This window comes from Rhopilema esculentum, chromosome 17 (genome assembly GCF_057945365.1).
Source record: "Rhopilema esculentum isolate cy_ngs chromosome 17, ASM5794536v1, whole genome shotgun sequence".
Lineage (NCBI taxonomy): Eukaryota > Metazoa > Cnidaria > Scyphozoa > Rhizostomeae > Rhizostomatidae > Rhopilema > Rhopilema esculentum.
Window position 1 is genome coordinate 477,845 of NC_142831.1, and position 22,160 is coordinate 500,004.

At 37.6% G+C, this 22,160-nt stretch overlaps 2 protein-coding genes across 4 annotated transcripts; both read left to right on the forward strand.

Annotated features, from left to right (window-relative positions):
- Positions 1 to 1,035: 1,035 nt before the first annotated feature.
- LOC135682015 (uncharacterized) lies at positions 1,036 to 8,927 on the forward strand. Of its 3 annotated transcripts, none has more exons than XM_065196906.2 (7): positions 1,036 to 1,431; positions 3,101 to 3,509; positions 4,760 to 4,839; positions 5,739 to 5,892; positions 6,394 to 6,471; positions 7,785 to 8,012; positions 8,744 to 8,927. In XM_065196906.2, the coding sequence occupies exons 2-6, from the start codon at positions 3,173 to 3,175 to the stop codon at positions 8,009 to 8,011; spliced, it is 876 nt and encodes a 291-aa protein (XP_065052978.2). In that variant the 5' UTR covers positions 1,036 to 1,431; positions 3,101 to 3,172; the 3' UTR covers position 8,012; positions 8,744 to 8,927. The 3 variants fall into 3 exon arrangements, with proteins under 3 accessions (XP_065052978.2, XP_065052823.2, XP_065052901.2); XM_065196751.2 differs by having other exon boundaries at positions 1,173 to 1,431; positions 5,739 to 5,901; XM_065196829.2 differs by lacking the exon at positions 1,036 to 1,431 and adding an exon at positions 1,579 to 1,664 and having other exon boundaries at positions 5,739 to 5,901.
- Positions 8,928 to 9,083: 156 nt separating this feature from the next.
- LOC135681933 (synaptic vesicle 2-related protein-like) lies at positions 9,084 to 13,872 on the forward strand. The gene has a single exon (XM_065196639.2). The coding sequence runs from the start codon at positions 11,475 to 11,477 to the stop codon at positions 12,831 to 12,833; it is 1,359 nt and encodes a 452-aa protein (XP_065052711.2). The 5' UTR covers positions 9,084 to 11,474; the 3' UTR covers positions 12,834 to 13,872.
- The last annotated feature ends 8,288 nt before the right edge of the window (positions 13,873 to 22,160 follow it).

Genomic DNA, 22,160 nt, shown 5'->3' on the forward strand with positions numbered 1-22,160 from the left:
GTTGTCATTTGTCAATAATAATATATTATGTTTTCATTGATGTTATGTTACATTCAGAGTGACGACTACCGAGAGGCCCCATCAATTTTGTCCTGCCTCAATTATCTTAAGAATTTGTCTTTTTGAGCGTGAGTATATTATTTAAATATTCTTCGGAGAAGCCGGAACATGTTTTTTGAGGGGGGGGGCTCTAGACAAATTGGCAAACTTTTATGGTAGTTTTTACCCATTATCTTTTATGCCACTGCCTGAATATCATAGTTCAGCAATAAGGTGAGGGGCTAGCAGCCCCCTCCCCCCACAACTGCCTAAAAATGGGGGGGGGCTCACTTTTGCAAATTATGATGGTGTACGAAATTTATTATGGTGTACGAATATTATGGTGTAGGAAATTTCCCCGTAAACCAAAGGACTCTCAGGGATTTTCAGAGAAAACAATAGGGATTTTGCTATAGTGATTTGCCCCTCATTATAAATTAGACACGAATATTCGATCTGAGACTGACGTTGTGCAATATTCTTACAATATTCTTATAATCTGAATGTTTCTGAGCCTGAATACCGTAAATCCTTGAATTAGCCTCCTGGGGGCTAATTCATTTGTGATATTTTTGGAAGGGGGCTTACTCGAGGAGAGCTTATAAGAGGAAGGGCTTATACAATTATTGTAGACATTAAGAAGACATTACTAAAAGACCTCGTTTATTCTAGTAGGAATTTCTTTATGATCATTTAATTAATTACTACCAGAAGTATGAATTTGTTGTGGTAATTCAATAAAACGCCATAGGCAACCTCTGATGGCAAAAATCATCAAAATGAGGTGTCCAATTCGAGAATTTACAGTAGCAGTGGGGGCTTATTCGAGGGGTGGCTTATTGATAATTTGTAGCTCTAGGGTGGGGGCTTATTCGAGGGAGGGCGGTTTCAAGGGGGGCCAATTCGATGATTTGCGGTATTCTGTATTTTGATCTTTTTGTTTTTGATCTTAATTTTAATTTTGAGTAATAAACTAGCAAGTATCCTGATTTCCCAAATCTAATTTTGTTACTTTAGTTCCATTTTGCTCAGTTTAATATTCTTATTTTATCTAATCTTATTTCTTAGCTGTTGTTGTTATGTTACTATTAACATAATATGTTTCATTTATATTGCAAATTGTTGTTAAATTGTGTAAAGGGCACTTGGCTCGATAGCTCTTCTGAGTTTTTTCCAAGTGTCCTAAGCTTACCTATTTAATATTAAATCGTATTATTAGTATATAAAAGTTTGAATTATCAATATGAAATGAATGAAATGAAATGAGATGTAGATTTACGCTGTTCCATTTCCCTGGCCTGGAGTTTAGCGCCCAACGCCTACGCAGGTGCTATCATGCTATGTTTTGGCGAATCTTTCTTCAAAGATAGTTGTGGGATGTTTCAGTTTAAGGTTTGTTACTTATTTTTCAAAGCATTTTCTTTAATTTATTCTTTATGAATTACTTTTCATTTAATGGGGGTAATTTAATGTTGTTAGTAACCCGCTCCCTGCATCAAACCAAACGGAAACAGTGAAAACTTCGTTTTAGTGTTTGCTTTTTAGGCCCATTTTTGCTATTATGACCAAGTAATGCACACATTCTTCCTACGAAAAAGTGATGCGTTCCAATGAAAGTGGAGAAGGTATTGCTTGCAAATATGTAGATTGTAGAAGGGAGTAGCTGTATTTATGAACTGCCTTCATTTGTAATATCAAATTGAGAAGGGGTTTCAACTATATTCAAGTAGTCGCAGTGAAAATATGTTGATCCTAGCAGCAGCTAAGCTAGCAGCTAGATCACAGTTAAATATGGGTGTCCTTTGATCTAGAGCATAATTTCATGAAATAATATTACCAAGGTAATGCGTTATGTATATAATTATGAAAGTAACATCTGTATCATTGATAAAGATAATCTGAACAATTTTTTTGCGGTACAGAATTTGAAAATGGCTTTGAAAAAAGCAAACATTTTACAACATACTTAAAGCTTTTTCGTCTGACACTCCTCAGAGCATAAAACGTCAGAATAGGTTCCGAAAAAACACCTTTGAAAAATATATACCCAGTTGTGGATCGAAATAAGCCAATCAGAAAAACGCAAGCACAAGACCGGTATAGTTGACCAATCAGTGCCGCGAGCCTAAAGAAAAATTACCAATGGAGTCCAAGAGAGAAAACGAACTCCTTTTGTCTACACAATGGCGGCTTTTTCGTTTTTATGTAGATTGACTCCAAAACTGCTAGATGGAAGGACGACCGGGCCCTGCCAATTATCCGAAACATGTCGTCATTATAGAGTTTTGCACAATCTGGGTTGTCTAAAAGATGTTGACCAATGGCAGAATCACTTGTTTTAACAGTGTTTCTAGACCTACAAGATCGAGGAGGCTGTTCACTTTGAGGGGCAGTTTTGTTTCGTATGTTGGAAGGAACATGCTGTTTTATCCTATCCCCCAATCTTTGGGTTGTGCGCCCTACATAGCCAGAATCACACTGGCACGTAAATTCATAAATGACGGAACTTTTTATCATAAAGATAATCAATACAATACATGCAATCTTCAAAAATATCAAAGAAGGACAACAACAAATGTAAAAAGAAAACTGAAACAGTTGGAGTTTATATGTAAAGGGATTTACCTATCATTCATAAATCTCTTGGATGTTCTTCCTGACCCATAGCCCTATGTACAGTTTGATATGATTAACCTCAGAGCCATTCAGTTCTAAAAAAGGAGCTTTTCCCATCTGGTGGTTGGGAGCTGTCCTCTTGAGCACAATAGCTAGCAATGGTCATGAGTGACCCTATGCTAAGAGGTTCTGGCACGGGTTCATTATATTTTATATTCCACAACATACTTTGCCATTAAATGCTATAACAATACAACAAATTATTATCACAATTATATGTGGAACATAATGGTATGCTAATGCATTAGGGCAGAGGAATCCTAATTCCAATTTGCTGGGGTCAAATGATGTCCTAGTCTTGTTGATTTCTAGAGTATCTTGTTTATTTATTCTCCTTTGCTTCAAACTTGTGTCTGGTTTGAACACTTCCCCTTTCGAATTTTAGGTTCTTTTGGTCATAACCACCAAGAACCAATGGCTTGAAAATTAATCCACATTTTGCCATTTCAATAAATGAATGATGAACCAGTGGCTAATTATTGTGGTTAGTATTTGCCATGCAGTAACAAAAGCCATTGCTCTGTCAAACAAACAATGTGATACTGAAGAACCAGTGAGAGGGATTTTAGACTTGAAACAACCTACAAAACCAGCACAACTCATCAATGCAACATCAGCTAGTTCCTTAGCAGACTGCAGTTTACTGTGCTGCAATGTCAAAAGATGCAATACATACATCTGGAGGAATGGTGAACAGTGCTTCTTGTTTATCTGTAAATCAAGAGAAAAATGCAAGATTTTACCATATGAGCACACAATGACTGGATATGTGAATAAAGGACAATCTTCGATAGGTATGTTTGATTTATTTTATTGGTAGGTTTTTGGTTATCAGAATGCTTTTATCATATTTGTTGAAAGACCTGTAACTGAAAAACTTATATATTTTTATAGAAACATTTGTTTTACCCTCTTCTTTTTTAGATTGTTCTGTATGTTAGACTGGATATTTATCCTTACCAACAGACCTAAAAGCTCCTTCCAAAAATGAATGCTTTGAAATTCTGCTCTGTTCTTAAATACTTGCAAATTTACTCCTAGTCAATCATGAATTTCATAATAGTTTTAACATAACCTTTATTGCTATTCTGTCTGCTTTCTCCTCTTCTTCTTTCTTCTGTTGATTTTCTACTGATGCACATATTGATGACTTGTGGGCCCATGTCTCAATATCCTTGAACCTATAGAAAGATTTGCCAAAGCATTTTGACAGCTTATTTGGATTTGTTTGTTTTTTGGTAGTTTTTGGGGTAGAAAAAGGATCAAGTCAAAACTTGCCTCAGAATTGAGTGCAGGGCTTTTACGTTCAAAAATCAAAGCTCACAGCCAAAAACTCACATGATAAGAGTGGGGCACGCGAATCAAATTTAATTTTTAACACAAGGCAATAAAGTTTTTTCTATTGAATCATTAAACATGACAAAACTTTTGATAGATGAACTGAATGCTACACATTGTATAGTTATGTCCATGTTTCCCTCACCAGTTTTTGTGAAAGGTACTGTGCGACATAGAGAGATTTCAGTGACTTTAGAAATATGAGAAAGTTTGAATTCTGTTCAGCAAAGTTAAAGGAAAAAACAGACAAAAATAGTTTCAGCAAATAAAACAAAAAGAAGGCCCTGTAACCAACAAATGGCAAAGTGGCATTTAATAATGTGTGAGTCCATTGGAAATCAGGCCCTGTTCCTTACTCCGCTTTCGTAGCAAAAAGGAACTGAATGAAATCTTTTTTGATTTTGGGTTCCGATTGATACGCTCAAAAACGGATACATTTGATAATGATATTCAAAGTTATTGAAAACAGAAGCAAAGTAATGACAACATAGTTTCCATACAAATATGTGATTTTCCCTTATTATAAATTTAATTATAAATATTTCACCAAAGAGTAATTATAAGTTTCTCTTTGGTGAGACCCCACCGTAAGCACTAAAAGGGTAAATAAGCAAAAACTAACAGATACAGGCTGGATTGACATGTTTGTCAGAAAGTTTATTCCTGCTTACAAGCTGTTTTTTTAAACTTGTCGTTATCATTACAGGAAGTCATCAAAATACACCACAAGAGGGTATAAATTCCAATGCATCACCACTTGAAAAGAAAACCTCTTTAAAGGCACAGGTACAAATTTTATGAAATTATTTGTTACTTACAAATTCATTATACTTATGGGTAAATTATTTTTTATTGAAGACATAAAATACCTAATAAGAAATGCTTTGTTTTTGTAAATCTTAGAGAGTTCTTTATCAGTTTTTTGTTTTATTTGATTGTGGTTTGAATTGGATACAGTAACAGGCTGCTGTAATTGTTTTTCAAATTGTGAATGAAGGGGAAAAAGCATAAATATAGACATCGATAGAAGTGGGTTAATCATAGAAAAAATTTAGCATTTATAGTTTGCCCCTAATTACTGCAATTTGTGCACCATGTTTTTTTGCTGTTCAGAAATTGGCAAGGAACTATTGGAAACTGTCCTTGAAATGCTCTTGGCGACTCACTGAACAATAGCAATCAACAAGGATTAGGAAATGCAAAAAGGATTTTCGGGCATTTTATTGCCCAAAAGTTGAACAAAAGTGAAACCCTGCAATGTTGATAATTTGAAAATGTATATATGGCAATAAATATGCAACCTGGACATATAAACTAGGCACTTTATTGCCAGTCAACTAAATGCAGCAATTAAATGCCTTGTGTATTCCCTCCTTAACATTTGCATAGAGTGACAGGGATCCTTGGTTTTGACTTTTTAGGATGCCAATCTCTTTACATTTGTTTCAGGCAATATGTTTATGACAATCCCAAGTTTTTGTGGGTTGACAAAAAGTATACAGGGCTGGAAAATGTATTAAGTTAGCAGGTGGTTTTACCAAACAAATTCGCACTGACTATATTTTTTCCTGTACAATGCCTTCATCTCTTGGTATGATCATACACCTATATGCCTATTTTTGAGTCCCGTTTTATAAGTGTTATTTCTTTTTTGATAGCATAACTATAATTTGAATTTCCTTCAGACAACAGAAGAATATCCTGTCAGCAATGATGCTGAAAACACAGTAGCAATCAAATCTGTTTCTATGAGAAAATCGCCTGATCTACATGAGCATGCAACCATTGCAAAAAAAGAAGATTCTCCGTCTTTACATGATTCACAAAAGTCACTTAAAGGTAGTTTAGGTATGCTATACTGAATATCTTCACCCAATAACCTGGAATTTATTTGCAAAAGTATCATGAAAAGTCTATAAAGAACTTTCATATAATTTTTTAAAGAATGTTTTAGTTAATGTCGAAATACAACTGCTGGTCTGACCAGGCGGCTAAAATTTTCAACAGAGACCCAGAATTTCTATCAGAGGGCCGGTTGAGAGTTAACTGGAAAAAACTGGCTGAAATTCTCTCTAAAAGGGATGATGTATATCAGAAAATAGTGTTTATTTGTAGGGATTTTTTTATTTTTAGTAAATCCAATATAGCAAAAACATAAAATTTAGTAGAGAACATCTGTTTTTTTTATTCAGATTTGTAGGCAATCTTACACCACCAAATCAGATTCTATGTAATTTTTGCTGCTTGATGCCTGTTTTTGCCTGAGCACAGTAAGATAAGTCAAAGAAACCTTTCCAGGGCACAGGACAAATTGACAAGTTGGTTTTATTTTCATTTCAGGGAAAAACAACACTAAACATACTTCTTCATCTACAGTCAAGACTAAAAATTCCACCCTCAAGCATAAGAAGATGAAAGGTTTGGAATTTGTGACTCCCAAGTTTTTTTCTTAAAAATTTTTTATTGTTATGAAAAAAGATTGTAATTTATGGCTAGGTTTATAGTAGCTTCCAGTCATTCAATTTAGCAAACGAACACAGATGATAGCAGAAATCAATTCCCAGAAATCAATAAGTTTGCATTTAAAGATAACATAAAACACTTATTAATTTCAAAGCACAAACAAAATTAGGATACATTTACAGTTTTTTTTAAAAGCTGTTCTCCGTTTTTGTGTTAACAATTGTATTTGCCCCCTAAAATGTTTGTTTCATAACTTGATTTCTTAAGAAAATTAATGCCTCGTTTATTGATACCGCATGTGATTGTTCACTTAAATTGTTCTTTTTCTAATCTTTCTCTAAGTACTGTTTTAGCCTAAGCTACTTTATAGAATATTTGATTGAAAAAAATGATGAAAATTAATTGAGCCTACGTCTACATGTATCAAATGAAGAGTGCAATGCATTTCCATTCCATTGCCATGGAGTCATTTTATCAACATGTTCTAGTTCTAGTGGGCGTCACTATAGATTTAAAAGGTCAAAGTAAATCGCCATGAGGGGTTAATCTGTGTTGATCAAGCCAAGACTGCTGTAGAAATGAAGTTGAGGCTGTTAGAAAACTACTCCGACGCAGAAATATCCATTGTGAATCATTTTAAAAGTTTTTTGGGGGTCTCATACAGACTGACATAAGCTTATTCTGTGCTGCAATATTGGGGCTACGTTTATGTTGTAATATTTGTGGTGTAATATTGGGCCACAAATCCTAGCGAAGTCATTCCGAAGAAAAGAAGTTAATGAGCCCAAAAGAACGAAGACGGAAAAACGTTGAAAAAGTCCAAGTTGGATTTGAGAAATTGAAACAGTCATTTTTGATCAATTTTTGCGCCTTAGTGTAATTTTCTTGAAAGGGGGCTAATTTGATCAATTAGAGAAAATTGTGTTGTGTAGTTCAGGCGGATCCAATGGGCTGATCTCAAGTACGCTTTGACAATCTTGGAACTTAGCATTAACTTGGTGGGAGATTTACGGTTTTGTGGTGAAATTTTACATGGAGATTCAACGGCAGTGTCATTTGTTTTGTATTGTTCACCTTTAATCTATTTTTTTGTTAGATAATGAGATGGTAAAAATTGCTGCAATGACGAAGGTAGCATGACAAATGTGATGAATTTCTTTCTTTCTGGTGATACTTTTTTACTGCAAATCTCTTTCGCCAGTTCTAAATTCAACACTGGTATGATTGTGATAGATAGTCTATCTGAAATGGTTTTTTGTTGATTTTAGGAAGAGTTATGAAAGCGAGCAACCAAGAAAAACCCGTTCCTCTACTAAATACCTCATTGCCACAAAAAGTGTCCCACACAACTACAACTTCCCTTATTGCTGCATTGGTATTTGGGGTAATATTCCTAGTTGCAGTGGCAGTACAGATTGGAAAACCATGGTGGGAATCTTTGTTTACTTACAGAGATGGCTATAATAGAATTACGTTTTTGATGAACGGCAAATGAGGTGAGTTTTAAGCCACGTGTTAGTGTCTCTTCGATTTTAAATATTACAGCAGCAATCCAGCCTTTGTTCTTGCTGCAGTCTAGAGTCTCTGTGATTCCATCGCAAATCAACACACTCGAAATATTTTCATATCAACAGCTAATTGATTTGTTGATTGAATTTGCGCTATAGAAGCCGCTAAGCAAAACCAAGTTCTCAGTTGCCCTGTGACCAAGTAGCGTTTGAAACTTGTTAGCCCATGACTGTAAATCAGAGGCGCAAAAGATTGAATTGATGCCTGATAGGGGCTTATTTTTCCAAACAAAATTCTTAAAGAGGATTTGATAGAGAGGGCAGCTTCGGCCACGAGTCTGAGGTATTAAGGAGCGGTCATTTTGTTCCCAGGACTCTTCAAAACATTGAAAAAAATGAAAGACAATGATATATTTTTTTGAAGAACGAACTAGAAAACAAAATTAACCAATTGAAATTCAACGTCAATGCAGTAATTATTATAAATTAAATATAACAAATAAATATTAAATTGAAGTTGTGTGCCTTGATTATTGGTGGTGGGTAGATAAAGAAGGGGCGTTATTTTTAGAGCTGAACAGGGCAGTTTTTAGAGAAAGAAAACTTTATTCAGAAAATGCGGTTTTTAATGTTACCTTCCGATCTCTTTCAGCTACTGGCATCTATATGTTGCTTGTATGAATATTGCTCGAGTAAATGGAATTTTTTTATCTTTGCAGAATGTTTGCTGTCCGAGAAAATATATGGAATCAACGGAATGACTATATATTTATCTAAACCTGACGAATATGCTATTTATTTTGGGAAATGATTCGTTTCGACTTGTATTATATAGAGCTTTAGTTGCACACTGTCACGTATTTGCTGTGGATGCCTCAAAATATATCGCAAAAGAAATTAGCATCCTCGTATTGTTTCTCTGCTTTTTTCACATTGGGGCTTCTTGCGTCAGCCTTATTAAAGTCTTTTATTTTTGGTAGAGCCTAACGCAAGCTGAAGGGGATTTTTCGAAAATTGCCTATATATCCGTGTCTTTACGTGTTTCGCTAATTCCAGGTCCCTTTGGTTAGGCTCTGGTTCCCAAACAAGTCAGATTTTCTGGTCCACGTCAATAGTCTTATTGTAAAAAAGTCCACCTCAAGAGTCTCGCTGAATTTAGTGCGAGAAAACAACTCACTTTCTTACAAGATCAAGCAACAAATTACTCCATCCTTAAACAGTGTACACTGCAATCGTGGTAAAATCAAGATTAAGAGGTTATCGTTTCATGTTTATATATGATGAAAAGCCACGTTTTATAAATCAAGTCCAACACCTTTGCATTTAATCTAGAAAAGCATGCTCCTATGGCAATAAATGGGTGTCTGCAAATTTTCCCCTTGGCTCACAAAAGAGTTTTGGAAACTGTCTGCCACTCGCAATTAGTTACGCAAGCAACCAAAGCGCACCAAATCCGAAATTCTGCAGCAGGCAAGGGAGATTAAGATAGGGGCTTTTAGCGCTGCAGCATAAGGACCAATCCTGAAATAGGCCCAGATGAAAACTTTCCTTAACAGTGGCGTACCCAAGGGGGGAATGGGGGCCCCCCACTTTTCTAAAATATAGACCTCGAGATTTGTCCAAAAACGATGTAAAACTCATTGGGGGGGGGGGGGTAGTATACTGTATGCTTGTGTCAATAACAATTGTAAAATGCTTTGCTATTTACCGTAGCTAACATAAATCAAAAAATGAGGAAAAATTTTGCAAAAAGGGCGTTTCCCCGCATTTGCGAGTGTTTGAAGGGCGTGGTCCCAAAAATATTTCTGGGGGCTACGCCCCAGACCCCCCCCCCCTGTTGCAGCCCTGGGTACGCCACTGTTCCCTGAAGTTTCCCTAAAGCTGAATAGACCTAGCAATAGGGTACTGCGGCATCAGGTCCAATTATAGACAGAGAATTTGTTGCGGAACCAATGAGAGTGTAGGGAAGTAGGGTGTGAAAGTGTTTGCCAAGCCAATGAGGTATTGCTCGTCGAACACTCTCTCGTTTGTCGTTAAGTTGCATTGCAGTAACGGTGTGATAGTAATGTCTTTGATGGTATGTTCCGGGCTGCAAAAGTGTTCTACAACGCCAGACTTGTCTACTTTTTTGTTGACAATGTCTCGTCTGTGTTCATTAAATCTGTCTTTCAATCGTCTGCTTGTTTGTCCGATGTATTGGCAGTTCTTATGTCCGTTGGTTAAACAGCGTTTGCATTGTAATGCGAAAGTAATGCTAGTAGAGTTGCAGTCTATTCTTTGTTTTATGTAGCAGTTTTTGACATTGTTAGTAGAGTTAAATGTAGTTGTTCTGGGCTGCATTTCCTTTTTATGGGGGCTTCATTGTCTTCAGTCCATTCAAACGCACGGTTGAAGGACAATTTGTAGACCTAAAATTTGTCCTCGTACTTTTTTCCATTATTTTTACTGTTTCTGCTTCACGAATAAAGCATCGATTATAAAAACTAAACTTATAGTATTCGAGGTGCATGAAATGTCGTTGCTGCCAAATTGTTATCCTAAATGTTGTACAATGTCTTGCTCGGAGAACTACGTGCAAAACGATGGTGATCCTGATTCGGTTACTTTTTCCACTTATAAACGGAGTAGTACAAGTTTCTGAAAACTTTGCTAAGACCCTAGTAAATGCTTAGTTGCTGTGTTGATGCTCAGCAATTTCCTTCACATTTTTTTCCAATCATTGAAAAGTTTTAATGGTTTTTAAATGTTTCTTATTAAAACTTTCCTGTAAAGACGTGGCAAGCGATCCATAGCTCAACTGGCTGAAGACAACTAACTCGACTCAAAAAGTATCTAGTACATTAAGTTATATTATGAAATTTATTTTGGTATTTAGGTAGTTTGATTTCTTTGCGTCAAACTTCGCACGTCAGATTGCGCCAGAAAGCCACATTTCAGTTGCATAGTTTTTTGTTTAGTAAAGTTTTGTATCTAAGTTAACGACCATCGCAACCTTTTTCTACGCGTTTCTACCGAAGTAAAAGGATAGAGTCAGATTGCGCCAGAAAGCCACATTTCAGTTGCATAGTTTTTTGTTTAGTAAAGTTTTGTAACTAAGTTAACGACCATCGCAACCTTTTTCTACGCGTTTCTACCGAAGTAAAAGGATAGATACCAATATGGCCTTAAAGGACACTGAAACGATACAATCAATTCAAACACTGACCTTCCCACACGATAAAAACAATGATACTTAGCGGGTCTGGCAATCCTTTGTATTCCACGGCAATATTTTTACCGCTTAGTTTCACATGATCTGCTGTTTTGGATATGTATTAAATTCTTTTCTGTTGTATCACTCGACAATTGTGAAGTACAGTGAAACATCCTTGAGACGGAGGGACTTGAAAGCAGAAAGTCATAAATGTTTCACTGAACAGTGTACACGTATATCAGAGTCTTTAGAGGGCTATGGAAAACAAGCAAGTCGACATAAGTTTGAAGCTAGAAAGGATTGGTTTTGGAAAATTCCAAATTGTTGCTCTAGCGATTTTGTGCCTGAGATACTTTTCGTATTCATCCACAACAAGTCTTGTCGCAATTTTGGAGCCGTATCTTCGATGCCATTGGAGCCTTAGTTACATTAACGCTGCATGGATTGTTCTACCAGAAGCCATTACGAAGATTATAGGATCGATTTTGCTTGGTAAATTGTCAGATATATATGGTCGACGTAAGATTTTGATTCTGGCTTCTGTTGCGAATTCGTATTTGGCCTTACTTTATTCGTTGTCGTCAAGTGTCTTACTGCTGTCCATAATTCGCGGATTTATCGGTCTTGTGTCCTCAAGCACTTTAATTATTTTTACATATACAATGGAAATTTTGCCACTATCTGGACGTAAGTTTATGTCACTGTTTGAACTCGCGTTTTGCCTTGGATGTGGATATGGGATTGTAGTTGCTGGCGTTACATTAAAATATCTAAACTGGAGATGGTTTGATACTTTTGCAGAAACAATACCAATTGCGTTGTCAACATTTCTAGTCTTTTACTTGCCAGAATCCCCCAGATATCTTTCAGCTGCAGGAAAACGTGAAGAAGCCGAAAAGTCTCTGGAAAGGATAGCTGAAATGAACGGGTGTGAAAAAGGGTATGTTCCATTGGGAGAAGCCTGTGCCGAAGCTGAATACCAAGAAGAAGGGGCAAAGAGAAAACTTGAATCTGAATGCAAACTTTCAAGGAGAGAATTAGCAGAAAGAATAGCTTTGCTTTCACTTTTGCAGTTTTACGGAGATGTTGTCTCTGGAACGATGCGCTTTGGGTCAATGCAGTTTGGTGAAAATTCTGATGTTTTGGGATGTGGAAAATGTTTTCAAAATCTAACGTACAAATACCGTTGGTCTGTGGAAACAGCTGTTTTATTGTCCTTTGTTGCGTCTTATTGGTTGTTGAACAATGTAACAAGAAAGCTTACTTTGAAGATTTTGATTGTTTACCTTGCTGCTTGCCTTGTACCATTTTACTGGCCTCTGCGTGGCTGGCCGCTACTTATGGCACTAGCTTTCACAGTCCTTGGTTCTTCGACGCTTAATAATGTTTTGTTAGTTTACAGAGCTGAACTCATTCCTACATCCTCTAGGACGTTTGGGTGCGGCTTATCTGACGCTTTTGGCCAGTTTGGTATTATGTTTGGTCAAATGATCGCACTTTACCTGTATCATATCAGTATTCCTCTGTCTTTTGGCCTTGTGCATGGCCTTACAGTATTGTGCTTTGTTGCTGTGTTTACAGCTCTCATAGAGACAAAGTATGATTTCTTAACGTGACAATGTACATACTTTCCTACTTCCAATGTCATTACTACCCAATACTTAGTCAGCTAAAAAAATATTTCATTACTTCTCAATTAGAAGCCAGAGATTCCCAATATTTAGTCGGGTCATGCCAGCATTCCCCGTGCATTAACAAGGCATTGCTATAATTTATGCAATCAATCCAGGCCCCATTTCTGTAGTGTATGAATAATTTTATTTCTATATATTAGTTATATCAGATAGTTACTTGATTTATAAAAAGATGTCTTTGTCCATCAGTGAGTTACTGCCCTCGTTGTTCATCTCTTTTCAAGCAAGAGGTATCGAAGGTTAAGTTGGTATGCTGATTTTGCTATTTGTGACAACCCAGACAGCCTGGACCAGGGAGGTAGTCGTAAAATTTTAACAAGGGGGGCTCTATGCAGTGGTGGCGCCAGCTATCAAAGAGACCACGCCTTTTTTGCCTCGTTTCAGTGCTTTGTACCAGGGTAACTTTCCTAAGGAAATTTGGTCTACTTGTCAAGTAGAGTCACATGAGTCACATGACAATCAGAGTCACATGACAATCACATGACATTCGTAATTGCTTATTAATCGCTTTTGACATTCTTAACGAGCTTACTGCTGAGTTATGTTAGTTTTCGTGTAAATACTAAAATGTTATGTATATATTTCGCTACTAAACACACACTGTCTCTTCTCTGGCTACTTAAAATCCTAGATCTAAGAAGGACGACGCAAAAATATCAGAATAACTTTTCAAAAGTTCAACAAGTTGAACGTTTTCTGCAACTGTTGGTGTAGGGCTAGACAAAGATTTAAACTGCATATATAGATCTTTAATAGGCTCAGAAGTCGTAAAAGACTGCGGGCTAAATTGAGTCTGTGAAGGAGCTTCTTTTGTGGAAAACTCGTTATCAAAAATTAACGCAATAATATCGTCAGGTGACTTTACTTGTTCAAATTTATCAATGACAGAGCACTTGTTTAAAATAACAGGCGTGTCCAAAGGGTTCAGCAAACGAAAAGATACCTCACCAAGTGCTGTTGTAGTTGGAGCTCGATGACATCATGTCTTTCCCGGCCACGGCAGACACAGAATATTTATATGTAGTTAATTTTGAGTTGTTTTTATTTGTGATATAAAAAAAATATTATAGCGATCAGAAAGCTTTGGCAAAGCTTCAATAAGACCCACAACAGGCGGTTGATGACAGGTTTCTAAATTAGCTGGAATTATGATTTCGCTTTGAGCATCTATGGCCCTATTTGCACTGAAAATATGATAATGTTTGTCAAACCTGATATTCTCACGCCAATTAAGAAAACTTTTTCAAGATTGACAAAGTTTGTCAGACTTCTGTTCGCATTAGGCAGTTTTCTGAGATGTTGCATCGTTATCTAACACGTTCTCAAGGCGGGTTTACACGATCGTTTTTCCTTAAATTTTTTTTCGATATTGGACCGCGATGAACGACAACGATCGTGTAAAAGGCTAAATTGCTGAAAAAAGTTTGATGCTATCTGTCGTTTTTAATCCGCTTAATTGGCGATAATGATCCATCGTTGAAGATTTTATTTTGACTCCGGGTCAAAATAAAATCTCTACCATCATTTTTTTCAGAGGGGCCGACAAATTCTGACGTCATGTCAGCCTCGGGGAGAGAATTCGAGACTTTTTATTAAGTATTCGCGTGAAGGTCCAGATAATTTTTTATTTGTGCATTTTGTCTATTGGATGGATTGTTCTCTATTTCTGTTGCTCAAAACCTTTAATGTGTAGCTAAGGACGGGCTATGCTCAGAGAAAACTTGTGAAACCCGAACCTCATTTTATCTAAAAATAGTCCCCTGCCAGTTTAAACTACCTTCCCTGACTATTTTAGTTCTCAGAGCATGAATCCAATCTTTTCTTCACGCGAATACTTAATAAAAAGTCTCGAATTCTCTCCCCGGGGCTGACATGACGTCAGAATTTGTCGGCCCCTTTGAAAAAAATGATGGTAGAGGTTTTATTTTGACCCGGAGTCAAAATAAAATCTTCAACGATGGATTATTATCGCCAATTAAGCGGATTAAAAACGACAGATAGCATCAAACTTTTTTCAGCAATTTAGCCTTTTACACGATCGTTGTCGTTCATCGCGGTCCAATATCGAAAAAAAATTTAAGGAAAAACGATCGTGTAAACCCGCCTTCAGGTTGCCATTAAGAAATTGTACCTTTTTAAATTGTGACATGATTTCAAATAGCACCCTGGGCTTTTTATTGGTGTTAACATAATTCTGCCAGAGCTCTACGACGGAACCTTTGACCAATTAGTCGAAACCTTACAATTTGTCAGATTTCAGATTTTGCTGTTCGCACTCTACCAATTAAACTACTTACTGACAAACCCTTGCCGCCTTTGAAGATAGAACAATAAGGGATTAGCATTGTCAGGTTTCTAGATGCAGTGCGAATAGGGCCTATTATAAAAGCTAGTTAACGAAATTGAAGGAATTTGTTGAGTTAATTCCACATCTTTATCGTCAGTAGAATGCTTAGATGCAGGGTTGATAAAACAAAAAGAAACAGTGTCATTTTTCTTAATCGCATTGTCTACCTTTTCCCAAGAAATATTCGACATCTGTTTACGCTGTGCAGTCCATTTTTGCAAGTCAATATCCCTATCAAAATTAGATAAATTGGCGTTTCCACCAGAGTTGTTTGAAGGGACCTTCATTGACCCCACTGGGAAGGTCCTGACCCGTTTAAATTTTCATGAACGATACCAGTGGCATAATGCTTTGACTGGGATTGCGGTTTTGGCCTGGAAAATTGTTGGCTTTGAGCCTGGAAAGATTGCGAACGACAATAGCATGTCACATGACCCACGCGGCGGCATTTATTGAAAATAGATTGGCCGTCTGTTGTACGTAAATTTCGACCACATGAAAAAGGACGATTATCTTTCTGAGGAAACTTGGACCTGCCATTTTGGTTGTTAAACGAAGAAAAATTTGCATCAAGGGCTGCCAAAACATTGTTTTGAAAATCAAGCAGCTCACTTCTTGTTGCTGGTTCCCCCTTACAACAGCTTGTTCAACAGAAAGGTTGGGCGAAACTGCATGAACGTTTGAAAACTGGCTATTTGAAGCTGGTTTTGACATCGAAGCCAATAAAACAAGTAAATCAACTTGCCCCTCCAATTCCTTAATTCGCTGGTCCTGCAGAATATTTCATCGGGCGGTAGTAGGTTTTTGGCACCGAAAGGATCTTTTAACGCATCGCACAGAACATTAAAATTATTGGCTGTTTCCGGGGACTGGGTCTGCAACCATGCTTGGGCGGGGCAATCCAAAAGAAGTGTCATTGCCCTCACTTTCTTGGCGTTAGTCCAGGCAAAAAATTTTGCATACTGATCAGATTCAAGAAGCCATTCGTGTATATTTTCACTGGGCAAACCACTAAAAGAACGGGGTTTAAAGAGACCTGCCTGTCCTTTACCCTCCAAAGCAGCGTGTACAGCTGTCATTTGATTTTGCAACTCATTGACTGTCGCCTGCATATCTTCAGACATAGTTTTAACGCAAAAATTTCAACGATAAGAAAACAGGACGGAAAGCTCAATAGTGCGATTAAAACAGCAACAAACGTGAAAGCAAAGATTGTCAATCTTAATTCGCAACAGGGTAGTAAATACCAAAGTGTATGTGTCAATCATGAAGCTAATAAATCGATCAATGCTGTGAAAGGATTGTCACTTTAAACGGAAATTCAATAAAAAGCTAATCTTGCCACTTACGACTGTGAAAAACTCCAAGGCCAATGTTCACGTCTTGCTAACGAATATTTATACAAAAATGTCAACGTCGATTATTCCTACAAGATATTTTATATTTACTTCTTCCTTCTTTTTCTCCTCACACGGGGCACCAATGTTAACCTTTTTGCTTAATCTAGGAGAAAAAGTCTAAAGAAATGCGCGTTCTTCGGTAAAAAACCAGTAACATCAAGAGATTAAACCACTAAATTACTAAAATATAATAAGTAAAGTAACTCACAACCTTGAGATTATCTTTGCGAGCTTTAAAGCGGATGCTTGAAGGATCTTGAGCTTGAGTCTGAACCTTGGGCAGGGCAAGTGTTTCTGGACTTCTTCTTCGACAAAAACCTCAAGTCTCTTTCACCAACAATATTGCTCTCGTAGCGGCTGGCCCCTCAAGACTCACTCCACCCTAAAGCTGGCACGCTAGATATGACTGTATAATCGGATTAAGCTAATGTCCAATTAGTGTCCTAAAATGATGATGCACACAAAATTAACCAATGGACATTAAGAAAAGGATCAAAGATCCACAGAAATGTTAAAAATTTAAGCGAACACATGAAAATGAAATGATCAATTAAAAGGTCACTTCCAACGTAACGGCGCCTCCATTGCGTAACATTCCCCCCCCCCCCCCCCTTAAGATCAAACCTCCTGGTTGGCGTCAGGGACAAAGTTTCGAATTATATCTGGTGTCCAGGTGTCTTCTGGGCGTGTTATGTCAGGTTCCTCTTCCGAAGTCACAGTGACGGCAATTTTTGAGACACGTTAGCGACTTCAGCGGGCTCAGGAGTGCAAAAGCTGTCCGGTGGCAAGTCTGAGTCGCACAAATCCGAAGTCTCACGCAAATTTTCAACTGGTGGATCAAGCGGACGATCAGCTGGGTCGCAGTACGGTTTGAAACAATTGGCGTGCACGGGTACGGAGACAACACGATTATCTAGCGTGCGAAGCTTGAAGTGCACAGGAAACAATTTCGAAACGATACGGTATGGGCCGTGATTATTATGCAGCAGCTTTTTCGATTAGCCTTTTCGACGTTTAGGCGTGTAAACCTATACGCGTTGGCCGACTTCATAAAGTACAGGACGACTACGTTTATAGTGCTGCTCCTTCATACGCTGCTGAGCAAGTTGGCAACCTGGTGATAACCAGATTGAAGATCTAGGAGAGCTCCAAGGGCTTGTTGACACACTAATAATGTTTTGTTCAAGCAGATTAGAAATGTGATGGCCAATTTCCGCTCTTTGTGTATTAGAAACTCTTTATGGTTGTTGTTTTATAGGCCTAGCATCACCAGTGTCTATTTCATGTTCGATTATTTGTGTATGTCCTAGATCTAAGGAGGACGACGCAAAAATATCAGAATAACTTTTCAAAAGTTCAACAAGTTGAACGTTTTCTGCAACTGTTGGTGTAAGGCTAGACAAAGATTTAAACTGCATATATAGATCTTCATTAGGCTCAGAAGTCGTAAAAGACTGCGGGCTAAATTGAGTCTGTGAAGGAGCTTCCTTTGTGGAAAACTCGTTATCGGAAATTAACGCAATAATATCGTCAGGTGACTTAACTTGTTCAAATTTATCAATGATAGAGCCTTTGTATAAAATAACAGGCGTGTCCAAAGGGTTCAGCAAACGAAAAGATACCTCACCATTTTCACCTGGGCAGTGCACTGCAAATATGATAATGTTTGTCAAACCCGATATTCTCACGCCAATTAAGAAAACTTTTTCAAGATTGACAAAGTTTGTCAGATTTCTGTTCGCATTAGGCAGTTTTCTGAGATGTTGCATCGTTATCTAACACGTTCTCAGGTTGCCATTAAGAAATTGTACCTTTTTAAATTGTGACATGATTTCAAATAGCACCCTGGGCTTTTTATTGGTGTTAACATAATTCTGCCAGAGCTCTACGACGGAACCTTTGACCAATTAGTCGAAACCTTACAATTTGTCAGATTTCAGATTTTGCTGTTCGCACTCTACCAATTAAACTACTTACTGACAAACCCTTGCCGCCTTTGAAGATAGAACAATAAGGGATTAGCATTGTCAGGTTTCTAGATGCAGTGCGAATAGGGCCTATTATAAAAGCTAGTTAACGAAATCGAAGGAATTTGTTGAGTTAATTCCACATCTTTATCGTCAGTAGAATGTTTAGATGCAGGGTTGATAAAACCAAAAGAAACAGTGTCATTTTTCTTAATCGCATTGTCTACCTTTTCCCAAGAAATATTCGACATCTGTTTACGCTGTGCAGTCCATTTTTGCAAGTCAATATCCCTATCGAAATTAGATAAATTGGCGTTTCCACCAGAGTTGTTTGAAGGGACCTTCATTGACCCCACTGGGAAGGTCCTGACCCGTTTAAATTTTCATGAACGATACCAGTGGCATAATGCTTTGACTGGGATTGCGGTTTTGGCCTGGAAAATTGTTGGCTTTGAGCCTGGAAAGATTGCGAACGACAAAAGCATGTCACATGACCCACGCGGCGGCATTTATTGAAAATAGATTGGCCGTCTGTTGTACGTAAATTTCGACCACATGAAAAAGGACGATTATCTTTCTGAGGAAACTTGGACCAGCCATTTTGGTTGTTAAACGAAGAAAAATTTGCATCAAGGGCTGCCAAAACATTGTTTTGAAAATCAAGCAGCTCACTTCTTGTTGCTGGTTCCCCCTTACAACAGCTTGTTCAACAGAAAGGTTGGGCGAAACTGCATGAACGTTTGAAAACTGGCTATTTGAAGCTGGTTTTGACATCGAAGCCAATAAAACAAGTAAATCAACTTGCCCCTCCAATTCCTTAATTCGCTGGTCCTGCAGAATATTTCATCGGTCCGTAGTAGGTTTTTGGCACCGAAACGATCTTTGAATGCATCGCACAAAGCATTAAGATTATTGGCTGTTTCCGGGGACTGGGTCTTTAACCATGCTTGGGCGGGGCCATCCAAAAGAAGTGTCATTGCCCTCACTTTCTTGGCGTTAGTCCAGGCAAAAAATTGTGCATACTGATCAAATTCAAGAAGCCATTCGTGTATATTTTCACTGGGCAAACCACTAAAAGAACGGGGTTTAAAGAGACCTGCCTGTTCTTTACGCTCCAAAGCAGCGTGTACAACTGTCATTTGATTTTGCAACTCATTGACTGTCGCCTGCATATCTTCAGACATAGTTTTAATGCAAAAATTTCAACGATAGGAAAACAGTACGGAAAGCTCAAAAGTGCGATTGAAACAGCAACAAACGTGAAAGCAAAGATTGTCAATCTAAATTCGCAACTGGGTAGTCAATACCAAAGTGTGTGTGTCAATCATAAAGCTAATAATTCGATCAATGCTGTGAAAGGATTGTCACTTTAAACGGAAATTCAATTAAAAGCTAATCTTGCCACTTACGACTGTGAAAAACTCCAAGGCCAATGTTCACTTCTTGCTAACGAATATATATACAAAAATATCAACGTCGATTATTCCTACAAGATATTTTATATTTACTTCTTCCTTCTTCTTCTCCTCACACGGGGCACCAATGTTAACCTTTTTGCTTAATCTAGCAGAAAAAGTCTAAAGAAATGCGAGTTCTTCGGTAAAAAACCAGTAACATCAAGAGATTAAACCACTAAATTACTAAAATTTAATAACTCACGACCTTGAGATTATCATTGCGAGCTTTAAAGAGGATGCTTGAAGGATCTTGAACTTGAGTCTGAACCTTGGGTACGGCAAGTGTTTCTGGACTTCTACTTCCACAAAAACGTCAAATCTCTTTCACCAACAAAGTTGCTCTCGTAGCGGCTGGCCCCTCAAGACTCACTCCACCCTAAAGCTGGAACGCTAGATATGACTGTATAATCGGATTAAGCTAATGTCCAATTAGTGTCCTAAAATGATGATGCACATAAAATTAACCAATGAACATTAAGAAAAGGATCAAAGATCCACAGAACTGTTAAAACGTGATCGAGCCAAAGGTCACTTCCAACGTAACGGCGCCTCCATTGCGTAACACGTTGGTACGTTCATAACTGTTCTGGCCTTGGACCAAGGGTTAACGTCTCCATTTAGAAATAGTTTCAAAACATGAACAGAAGAAGGTTTGGAAGTCAAAAACCGCATATAAATATAAGAAAATGAATTTTTTTTTCAAAAGAGCAAGATTTTTCGATTATACAGCAAAAAATTTTGTGAGGACGTTGGTAAGTTCTCTTCAACTTTCATGATCATGCTGAACAGATTTCAAATTGCTACCAACGTTGGCTCGCATTTGTTTGATATATCAGTCAAGGCATTAATGATGTCTTGAAATCAAGCAAAGGCGTGAGTACCGGAGGGCACAGTAGGCCCCTTTTTTCCAAAATTCAGTTTACCTGCTCCTTTGCAGGTCACCGAGTTGCTTTTTTTGCCGACTGGATAGCTTAGGTACTATGCAAAAAGAGCACAGGGGTGACCTTGTAGGGCGATGATCTAAAATTTTTCTTTTCGATCTGCTTTTAGAAACACCAAAAAACAAGCCCACAACAAGATTACCAAAAGGTGGTGGCGATGGCAAATTGGCCTTGGGCATTGAGGTTTAGGGGGTCCTCGAGGTTTCCAGTTTGTGAAAGCAATTAGTAAGGCATAACAAAATTGTGCAAATTTTTAAACGATTGCAAGAAAATGATTGCAAAAAATATTCTGAAAAAAATTATAGATAATCTAAAAAATGGCATTGCCGCCAAAACTTTTCTGCTTGCTCCTGACTTCTATTAACGATCCCCAAATGCCTTTCTTGAAATGCCATATGAAAATGTAAGCTCATTAACAGGTACCGGGGTGGGGGAGGGGGCGGTAGGTTTTTTCTACAAAACAGATCATGCAATCATGTTAAAGATCATCTTAATCATGCAAGGCTAATGACGTCTCTTCTAGCTAACAAGCGGCGGTGTACCATAAGGCTCATGTATTTAACCACTCCTTTATTAAAGCTACCTCCCCCAAATGACTTTTATAACTAAATTAAACCAATTAAGAAAACTTACTTTTGGCTTTTAGCATGTCCAGCCCCTCCAAATTCCCCCTCCCCAATCCGTAATGTGATATGCATGCCCTGCTAGTGGTATGCCGCGAAAATTTGGCAACATAGTTTTCTTTCCAATTTGTCGCTACTTTCAAATGCGGTAGATAGTTCAACGTTTTTATAAATCTAAAGTGTAAGTCTCGAAATTACCGTAGTTGGCGACCGAAACATTTCGGAACATAATTATGTATTGGAATAAACGCTGTTTTAGAGAATATCTTGTTATACGAATATGGATGTAGCTATGTTTTTTGCTATTGATTCTAGTCGATGATTCTTCTACTGTATGACGCACGATATCGCAAACAAGCACAAAATCCTCGTAATATCCGCTTGCGATTAATTAAAATTCTTATTTATTTTACTCTAACGCGAGCGAAACGAAAGTTGCAGGTGTTCTCTTTCTTCAGGCAATGCATCATGGGAAGTTTTCTTTCAGTTTATTTGGTTGTTTCTACTACATTGT